The 11024-nt window shown below is 37.2% G+C and overlaps 1 protein-coding gene across 4 annotated transcripts in view; it reads right to left on the bottom strand.

Moving 5' to 3' along the window:
- Positions 1-3106: 3106 nt before the first annotated feature.
- The window catches only part of RAP1GDS1 (Rap1 GTPase-GDP dissociation stimulator 1), a 155828-nt gene continuing 147910 nt past the window's right edge, over positions 3107-11024 (bottom strand). For all 4 annotated transcript variants that reach the window (XM_060115259.1, XM_060115266.1, XM_060115276.1 and 1 more), the window contains one exon: positions 3107-3793. In XM_060115259.1, coding sequence (XP_059971242.1) covers positions 3666-3793 — 128 coding nt within the window. In that variant the 3' untranslated portion in view covers positions 3107-3665. The remainder of the gene's footprint in view (positions 3794-11024) is intronic.

Raw genomic sequence — 11024 nt, 5'->3', positions numbered from 1 at the left:
ACTGGGTGCTCCTCAAACTATTAATAGACACTATTAATACATTATTAATACACTATTAATAGAGACAGAGCCTACTATCAAAAGAAATTCTCTGAAGTCAGACAAATATCTAAATCTCAATTTCTCTATTAGTCTCTAAAACTAATTCTCCTATTTGGCTTTTGTTCTTTGAATTCCTTTAGCCAGGAATCCTGTAGGGGGAAGGTGAGGAATATAGTTTAGGCCATAAGATGTTGCAGTTCCCTCCAGCTTTACCGTCAACCCCTGAAAGTTTGAATTGTCACAAAAACCCTGGGAAGGAGGAATTATTAAACTCATTGAGAAAACAGGCCCAGAGAGTTGAAGTAATTGGCAATGGTCACATAGGTAGTAAGTAATAGAACCAGGATGTGACTACGGAAGAGGCAGTATCCGGAGACCTTACTCTTTCCACTTATCACACTTTTCAAATAGTTTCCACAACATTTTAGTAAGACAGACCTCTAAAACATATCTGTGACGCCACATGGCATATAATGATGTATCTTTGTATGTAAACTAAGAGATCACATCTGTGAAAAAAACCCCTCAATTTTCCTGGTTACAGCCATGAAGATTCACCCCAGATATCATTAAGTGCTTTCTTTTTGCGATACGCGGGCCTCACTGTTGTGGCCTCTCCTGTTGCGGAGCACAGGCTCCAGACGCGCAAGCTCAGCGGCCACAGCTCACAGGTCCAGCCGCTCCGCAGCATGTGGGATCTTCCCGGACCGGGGCACAAACCCGCGTCCCCTGCATCGGCAGGCGGACTCTCAACCACTGTGCCACCAGGGAAGCCCCTCATTAAGTGCTTTTTAATAGACACTTGTATGATTCAAATGTATGGCTTCCTAGAGTTAAGAAGTGTCTTAAGCTTACTGATTCTAGTAACAGCTCGATACAAAGGATAATGCTCACCTGAGTAATAGACATCTTCACCCCTTATGTTCAACAGAATTAGATAATAAGCCTTCTAATGATACCAAGGAGTATTTCTTTTTGAAATCTTCACATGCAGGGGTTTCTCAGAACACTTCACACTAATGCTTATATCTGACAGCATTCTGTTCCACCCAAGAGGAAACTGTATTAGAACTGAAAAATTTTGTTCCACATCTCCACTGTTATCAGATAGTATGCTCAAAGCATGTTTTATCAAGGAAGACACAGGACTATGGGCCAGTATTTAATCAATTTTGCTTTGAGCACAGTGAAGTTACACTGTGGGTGGGTGGTTAGCGAGACTCCAAGGAGCTAATGGGACTGAGAGGGAGGGAAGGAGGACATGCCAGTGCATTTCACTCAGACATCTTATTCCCTCTAAGTTCTGGCCTTTTTGCTTTTCATCTATGCTCTAGTCCTGGCACAAAGTGGTAATGAAAGCTTTGTTGTGCGGCTCCTCCCATCTTTCCCTTAGAATGCACTCTTAGTGAGTAGCAAACTAACATAAAGGTGGTCTCTAAAACTAGGACCAAGTAGTAGGAGAGGGATGGTATTGTCTGTGGCCTCCCACCCACTGCCATGGCACAGCAGCACATCACCGAGTTTGGTGGAGCCCTGTCATCATAAGGGCACAGCCTCTGGTCTGGTCACGCCGCAGAACAACTGGTGATTTGAATTGCATTTTGTTTTGCTGAAGATGAGAGTTCCTAGCATATCAGCAAATTGGTTGCAGGCAGCGGGCCCAGACAGTATTTCTTCTCAAGTCTGTGCTTTTTGGATGCTTCTGTTCCAAGCTTTTCTATATAATGCTTTTCAATACAGACAGATCCTACTATCAAAAAAGAAAAATTCTTTGAAGTCAGATAAATACCTACATCTCAATTTCTCTATCAATCTATCTAGAAATAGTTCAGGCACTCTGGAAATTTCATGAAAGTAGGGATTCATTCAACAAATACTTACTGAGCACCAACAATGAGCAGGCACTGTTCTAGGAGCTGGAAATAGAAGTAAAATATACAAATAAACCAAATGATGTCATTACAGTTTATATACTGTTTATTTAGTTATTAATATGGACAGCCTATTATGCAACATTACAGATGTCTTTCAAAATCTAAAATAAAATATAGTCCACTATCCAGCCCAGGAGAAGACAATGAACAAGATCATTCTTACAGTACATGTGGCATAAGCACTCACAATAATCGTTCTTTGCTTGGACATCAAAGGGAACAGTCATTCAAAAAGTTCTTTACCTCTACTGGGGTTTTAACTTTCTCGAATTACACCTATTTCAGGGTCAAAAGTCCAACTTCGATCAACCCATAGAGATGCGCAGCATCAATTTTGGAGAGCAAGGAGCCCACCTTACCTTTCAGCCAGTATTTGTCACACACGGGCATTCGGAGAAGGCAGGTATGTCACAGGGATGTTCATGTGTTTCAGAGCTCTAAGACCCGTTTGGTGTGGTGGTAGCAGTGAAGAGTGTACTACATTCTGCCAAGGGGGCTTCTGACCTCTTGAGTCTTGGCACTTGGCACTGTCACTTTCCGATAGGCTTTAAGATCCACTGCAGTTCTCTGTGGAAAGTGGAGGTGGGAAACTCTAACAGCTACTGGGATGAGGCCATGTGCAGAATGAACTGGACTGGCTACTATGGCTTTTATGACCTGCTTCCTTTCTTTAGTCTAGACAAACATTTCTTAATCTTTTTCATATGCCCTGCTAGTTCTCATATAAAATTTAAAAGGGTTAAAAGACCAAGGAAACTTCTTGCTTTCAAGCTGAATGGTGAAAAACAAACAAAAAAAATCCATTTTCTAAAGAGCCGTACTCAACTTTCTCAGTTGAAAACAAATGACAAGTGACTTTTAAAGACATGTGTTGAACAATGTTGATTAACTGACGGAAGAAATTCTGAGGTGAAACTGTACATATATCAGAATCTAAAATACAGGCAAAAAACAAGATGTACTAGTGTAATATTCTTCAACCCCTTAGTTTCATGCTGAAAACTACAAACGTTTTCAACATCAGGCTACTGATGATGGCCAATTAAATATGACATAAAAAACCTTAGGAAGTCTTGCCAAGTTTGCGGCAGTTTCAAGAGTCTACAAAGGAAGAAGAAGAAACCAGAGGGTAAAGAGCGAGAGCATTGGACTTTATTTAACTCTAGGTACCATGGGTTTGACATTAGTAGGTAAGACTAATGAATAAGCAGCCATACAGGTTTTTTGGTCACTGTGCTTTCCAAGCACCAATAAATGGAGCTATTTTTACTATTCAATTCCATCTTTCATAAGCTAGTCAGATCCTGCTGCATTCTCATTTGTTTCTAATTAATTTACCAGTACATTATTATGTAGTCTACCAAGGATGAGGAGAAAGTCATTGTGTAGTACCAAGTTTACGTCATCATCATAGGACTACAACATGCACATTCTACTTAATGTAGCTCAAGCAACAGGAATACAAGGAAACAGTTATGGGGTGGAGACTTGTTTTTGACAAATCCATGTTCACACTAACTAACTAACTATGGGTTTAGAAATCTTATTGGGCAGGTACCTACAGCAGTTCTTCAATTGGCATTGGAACATTACACGCATGCACAAGTGATATGGAAGAGAATGAAGCAGAAGAGGCAGCTGGATGGAGGACAAAGGGGAAATGAGAGGTGTATCAGGGAGGGGTAGTTCTCAGCTTTCCACAGCAAGTCTCTGCTCTGTGAGAGAGGCCTGTTGAGCAACACTTTTGTTCTCATGACTGCGAAGTTTGGATACAACATCTAGAAAGGCCAAATCCTGTACTTCCTTGTGTAGAGATTCTGGAAGACAAAAACAAGGCAACAGATATGCTTCTATTAGGTTGTTCTAATCTTTCTTACTATACACTCGACCTAAAACACATACCCAAATGCTTATTTAAATGATACCAAGTTAGTTATAAAACTAGGAACAATTCTGGAAAAAGACACAGCAGTAGCCTAGAAATGTCTTTTTTAGGGATGTTAGGATAAAAAAATCTGGGCCTCCCTGGTGGCGCAGTGGTTGAGAGTCCGCCTGCCGATGCAGGGGATACGGGTTCGTGCCCCAGTCTGGGAGGATCCCATATGCCGCGGAGCGGCTGGGCCCGTGAGCCGTGGCCGCCTGTGCGTCCGGAGCCTGTGCTCCACAGCGGGAGAGGCCACAGCAGTGAGAGGCCCGCATACCGCAAAAAGAAAAAAAAAAAAAATCAGAGACCCTTTCTAAAAATAAATCGGATGTCAAGTTCTACAGTCAAAGGTTGATTAAAGTAATGAGTTATAATTAAAACACAGCTCATTGTATGATCTCAAGGTTCAGTTATACACCCCTAACTTAACCCTATCATTGGTTCAAATATGAAGTCCAATACTTACAGAAAAATCTTAGATCTGTTTCAAATTAATTTTGTGGCAAATAAAAAGGTTATTACCTCACATCCTTTCAACAAATTTCTGTGATAGGAAATCTAAAAAGGAGGCTACTATCTTCCTCTTTCTGGTTTTCTTGCTCTATTTAACTTCAGTTACAGTAAAATACAGGATTCCTCTTAAGTCCAGTAAGTTTAATGTAATTAGCATCCCTCAAACTGATGTGTTTATTTTGATAAAACTGAGGTATAAAACCAGAACCAGCTGGAGTAGCAATACTCATATCAGACAAAATAGACTTTAAAATAAAGACTGTTACAAGAGAGAAAGAAGGAAACTATGTAATTAATGATCAAGGGATCAATCCAAGAAGGAGATATAACAATTGTAAATATATATGCACCCAACACAGAAGCACCTTAAAGGCAAATACTAACAGCCATAAAAGGAGAAACTGACAGTAACACAATAATAGTGGGGGACCGTAACACCCCACTTTCATCAACGGACAGAGCATCCAGACAGAAAAATCAATAAGGAAATCACTTAAGGCCTGTGCCTTAAATGACACATCAGACCAGATGGACTTAACTGATATTTATAGAGCATTCCGTCCAAAAGCAGCAGAATACACAGTCTTCTCAAGTGCACATGGAACATTCTCCAGGACTTATCACATGTTGGGCCACAAAGCAAGCCTCGGTAAATTTAAGAAAATTGAAATCTTATCAAGCAAATTTTCTAACCAAAACGCTATGATATTTGAAATTAACTACAAGAAAAAAACTGTAAAAAACACAACATGTGTAGGCTAAACAATATGCCACTAAACAACCAATGAATCACTGAAGAAATCAAAGAGGAAATCATAAAATACCTAGAGGCAAATGACAACGAAAACACAACAGTCCAACAGTCCAAACAGTTTTGGACAACAGTCCAAAACCTATGGGACACAGCAAAAGCAGTCCTAAGAAGGAAGTTTACAGCAATACAATCTTACCTCAGGAAATAAGAAAAATCTCAAACAAACAACCTAACCTTACACTTAAAGCAACTAGAGAAAGAAGAAGTAACAAAACCCAAAGTTAGTAGAAGGAAAGAAATCATAAAGAACAGAGCAGAAACAAATGTAATAGAGACAAAGAAAATGATAAAAAAAGATCAAGGAAACGAAAAGCTGGTTCTTTGAAAAGATAAAATTGATAAACCTTTAACCAGACTCATCAAGAAAAAACAGGGGAGTGGGCTGAAATCAATAAAATTAGAAATGAAAAAGGAGAAGTTACAATGTACACCACAGAAAATCAAAGGGTCATAAGAGACTACTACAAGCAACTGTATGCCAATAAAATGGACAACCCAAAAGAAATGAACAAATTCTTAGAAAGGTGCAATCTCCCAAGACTGAACCAGGAATAAACAGAAAATATGAACAGACCAATTACAAGTACTGAAATGGAAGCTATGATTAAAAAACTCCCAAAAAACAAAAGTCCCGGACCACATGGCTTCACAGGCAAATTCTATCAAATGTTTAGAGAAGATTTAACACTTATCCTTCTGAAACTATTCCAATAAAATCACAGAGGAAGGAACAATCCCAAACTCATTCTAGAGGCCACTATCACCCTGATACCAAAACCAAACAAAGATACCACAAAAAAAGAAAGTTATAGGGCAACATCATTACAGAGATGCAAAAATCGTCAACAAAACACTAGCAAACCAAATCCAACGATACATGAAAAGGATCACACACCATGATCAAGTGGGATTTATCCCAGGGATGCAAGGATTCTTCAATATATGCAAATCACTCACTGTGATACACCATATCAAAAAGTAGAAGAATAAAAACCATATGATCATCTCAATAGATGCAGAAAAAGCTTCTGACAAAATTCAACACCCTTTTATGATAAAAACTCTCTACAAAGTGGGCATAATAAAGGCCATATATGACAAACCTACAGCTAATATCATACTTAACGGTGAAAAGCTGAAAGCATTTCCTCTAAGATCAGGAACAAGACAAGGAGCTCATCAGTGAATTCGGTAAAGCTGCAGGATACAAAATTAATACACAGAAATCTGTTGCATCTCTATACATTAACAACAAAAGATCAGAAAGAGAAATGGAAGAAACAGTCCCATTTACCATCTCATCAAAAATAAAATAATAGGAATAAACTTACCTAAGAAGGCAAAAGACCTGTACTCTGAAAACTATAAGATGCTGATGAAATAAATCGAAGATGACACAAACAGATGGACAGATACACTGTACAGTGTTCTTGGATTGGAAGAATCAATATTGTCAAAATGCTGATACTACCCAAGGCGGTCTACAAATTCAATGCAATCCCTATCAAATTACCAATGGCATTTTTCACAGAACTAGAACAAAAAATCTAAAAATCTGTATGGAGACACAAAAAACCCCAAATAGCCAAAGCAATCTTGAGAAGTAAAAATGGAGCTGGAGGAATCAGGCTCCCTGACTTCAGACTATACCACAAAGCTACAGTCATAAAAACAGTATGGTACTGGCACAAAAACAGAAATATAGATCAATGGAACAGGATAGAAAGCCCAGAAATAAACCCACACATGTATGGTCAATTAATCTATGACAAAGGAGGCAACACTATACAATGGAGAAAAGACAGTCTCTTCAATAAATGGTGCTGAGAAAACTGGACAGCTACATGTAAAAAAATGAAATTAGAACATCCTTTAACACCATACACAAAAATAAATTCAAAATGGATTAAAGACCTAAATGTAAGCCTGGATACTATAAAACTCTTAGAGGAAAACATAGGCAGAACACTCTTTGACATAAATCACAGCAATATCTTTTTCAACCCATATCCTAGAGTAATGGAAATAAAAACAAAAATAAACAAATTGGACCTAATTAAACTCAAAAGCTTTTGCACAGCAAAGGAAGCCATAAACAAAGCAAAAAGACAACCCACAGAATGGGAGAAAATATTTGCAAACAATGTGACTGACAAAGGATTAGTCTCCAAAATTTACGAAGAGCTCATGTGGTTCAATATCAAAAAAAAAAAAAAACCCAATCAAAAAATGGGCAGAAGACCTAAATAGACACTTCTCCAAAGAAGATATACAGATGACCAAGTGGCACATGAAAAGATGCTCAACATTGCTAATTATTAGAGAAATGCAAATCAAAACTGCAATGAGATTGCACGTCACACCAGTCAGAATGGCCATCATCAAAAAGTCTACAACAATAAATGCTGGAGAGGGTGTGGAACAAGGGAACCCTCCTACACTGTTGGTGGGAATGTAAATTTGTATAGCCAGCATGGAGAACAGTATGGAGGTTCCTTAAACTAAACATAGAGCTACCATATGATCCAGTAATCCCAGTCCTGGGCATATATCTGGAGAAAAACATGGTCCAAAAGGATACACACACCCCGATGTCCACCACAGTGCTGTTTACAATAGCCACGACGTAGCACAACCTAAATGTCCACTGACAGATGAACGGATAAAGAAGATGTGGTACATATATATGGTGGAATATTACTCAGCCATTCTTATAAGAAGAATGAAATAATGCCATTTGCAGCAATATGGATGGACTGGAGATTATCATACTAAGTGAAATCAGACAGAGAAAGACAAATATCATATGATATCGCTTATATGCAGAATCTAAAGAAAAAAAGATACAAATGAACTTATTTACAAAACGGAAACAGACTCACAGACTTAGAGAATTAACTTTTGGTTACCAGGGGTGGAGGGGGGGTGGGACAGATTGGGAGTTTGGGATCGACATATACACACAACTATATATAAAATAGATAACCAACAAGGACCTAGTGTGCAGCACAGGGAACTCTGCTCAATACCCTGTAATAACCTAAATGGGAAAAAAATTTGAAAAAGAATAGATACATGTACATGTATAACTGAATCACACTGCTGTACACCTGAAACTAACACAACATTGTTAATCAACTATACTCCCATATAAAATAAAATTTTTTTAAATAAATAAAACATTCAGTAATAGAATATAATGGTAAAACTAATAATAAAAAATAATCAGTTTCATTACAATGTAATAAAATAAAATAAAAATAAACATAGTGGAAAGGCTAAAAAAATAAAAAAATGAAACCAGAACCAACGTTTTTAGCAGAAACAGAAAAATCCATTTTAAAATTCAGATGGAATCTCAAGGGACTCCAGATATCTAAAACAATCTTGAAAAAGAATAAAGTTGGAGGTCTTACACTTCCTAATCTCAAAACTTACTACAAAGCTACAATAATCAAAACAGTCTGGTGCTGATATAAAGACAGAGAGATTAACAGAATAGAATAGAAATAAGCCCTCACATATATGGTCAAATAATTTTCGACATGGGTGTCAAGCCCATTCAATGACAAAAGGACAGTCTTTTCAACAAATGGTGCTGGTAATATCCACAGGAGTAAAATAAGGTTGGGCCCTTACCTTACATCACATACGAAAGTTAACTCAAAATAGATCAAAAGACCTGAACATAAGAGCTAAAACTGTAAGATTCTGAAAGAAAACATAGGGGGAAGACTTCATGACATTGAGTTTAGTAATGATCTTTTGGATATGCATGAAAAGCACAGGCAACAAAAGGAGAAACAGATAAACTGGACTTTATCAAAATTAAAAACTTCTGTGTATCTAAGGACACAACAGTGAAAAGGCAACTCTTGGGATAGGAGAAAATACGTGCAAATCATATATCCAATAAGCATTTAATACACAGAACATACAGAGAACTTTTCCTAGTCAACAACAAAAAACAACCCAAATAAAAAATGGGCAAAGGACTTGAATAAACATATCACCAAAGAAGATAAGATATACAAATGGCCAATAAGCAAATGAAAAGATCCCCAACATCACTAATCATCAGGGGAATGCAAATCAAAACTACCATAAGATACCACCTGACAACCATTAGGATGGCTATTATCAAAACAAATAACAAATATTAGCGAGGATGTAGAAACTGGAACCCATGTGCACCTCTGGTGGAAATGTAAAATGGTGCAGACACTGTGGAAAACAGTACAGTGGTTCCTCAAAAAATTAAACATAGAATTACTGTATTATCTAGCAATTCCACTTCTGTGTATATAAGCAAAATAACTGAAAGCAGGAACTCAAACAGATATTTGTGCATTCATGGTCATAGTGGCATCATTCACAATAGCCAAAAGGTGAAAATAACCCAAATGTCCACTGATGATGGATGAATGGATAAAGAAAATGTAATATATACAAACAATGGAACATTATTCAGCCTTAAGAAGGAATGGAATTCTGACACATGCTACAACATAGATGAGCCTTGAAGACATTATGTTAAGGGAAATAAGCCAGACACAAAAGGAAAAATATTGTATGATTCCACTTACATGGGGTACCAAGAGTAGTCAATTTCATAAAGAGAGAAAATAAAAAGATGGTTGCCAAAAGCTGGGGAGATGGGTGATTAGGGAGTTACTGTTTAAAGAGTATAGAGTTTCAGTTTGGAAAGAAGAAAAAGGTCTGGAGATGAATGGTGGGGAATGGTTGCACAGTGATATGAATGTACTTAATCCACTGAACTGTACACTTAAAAATGGTTCAAATGGCAAATTATATGTACATTTTACATTAAGAAAATGCCTGAACAATTATGAACATGCTTGAAACAAATGAGATCACAGCAAGGAAACAGAAGATATAAAGAAGAGAATAGGAATTTTAGAACTCAAAACTATAGTACCTGCAACAAAAAGCTTGATAGGCTCAACAATAGAATGGAGAAGACAGAAGAAATAATCAGTGAACTTAAAGCAATACAAATTACCCCATCTGAACAACAGAGAGATAATAAACTGGAAAAAAAAAAAAGAACAAAACCTCAGGGACCTGTGGGGATATAACTGAAGAGCTCACATTTATGTCATTAGAGGCCTTGAAGGAGAAGAGAAATAAGGTGGGACTGAAAAAGTACCTGAAGGAACATGGTTAAAAACTTCCCAAATTTAGCAAAAGACATAAGCCTACAGATTCAAGAAGCTGAGCAAGCCCTAAACAAGATAATCCTAAAGAAATCTTTGCCAAGACACATCATATTCAAACTTTTGAAAACTAAGAGAAAAAAGTCTTGAGACAGAAATGACACCTTACCTACAAGGGAAAAAACAAACAGTGAGGTAGTGGGTTTCTCATAAGAAACTATGGAGGCCAGAAGAAAGTGGCACAACATTTTCCATGTTTTGAAAGAAAAGAACTGTCAACCCAGAATTCTATGCACAGAGAAAATATTTTTCAGAAATGAAGAAGAAATCAAGATATTCTCAATGAAAATGAATAAATAAGGAATAATAAAGTAAATGAGAATTTGTCACAAACAGACCTAACCTAAAAGAATGGCTAAAGGAAGTTCTCTAAACAGAAAGGGAAAAAAAGGAATTTTGGAACATCAGAAAGAACAGATATAGCAAATACATACAGATAAGTACAATAGGCTTTCCTTTTCTCAAGAGTTTTCTGGATTATGTTTGATGGTTGAGAACAAAAATTATAACACTAATGTGGTTCTAAATGTATACAGAGGAAATATCACTAATTTGAAAAG

This window comes from Mesoplodon densirostris, chromosome 1, assembly GCF_025265405.1.
Source record: "Mesoplodon densirostris isolate mMesDen1 chromosome 1, mMesDen1 primary haplotype, whole genome shotgun sequence".
NCBI classification, from domain to species: domain Eukaryota; kingdom Metazoa; phylum Chordata; class Mammalia; order Artiodactyla; family Ziphiidae; genus Mesoplodon; species Mesoplodon densirostris.
The sequence above is the reverse complement of the archived record's forward strand: the minus strand, read 5'-3'. Positions and strand labels throughout refer to the sequence as shown.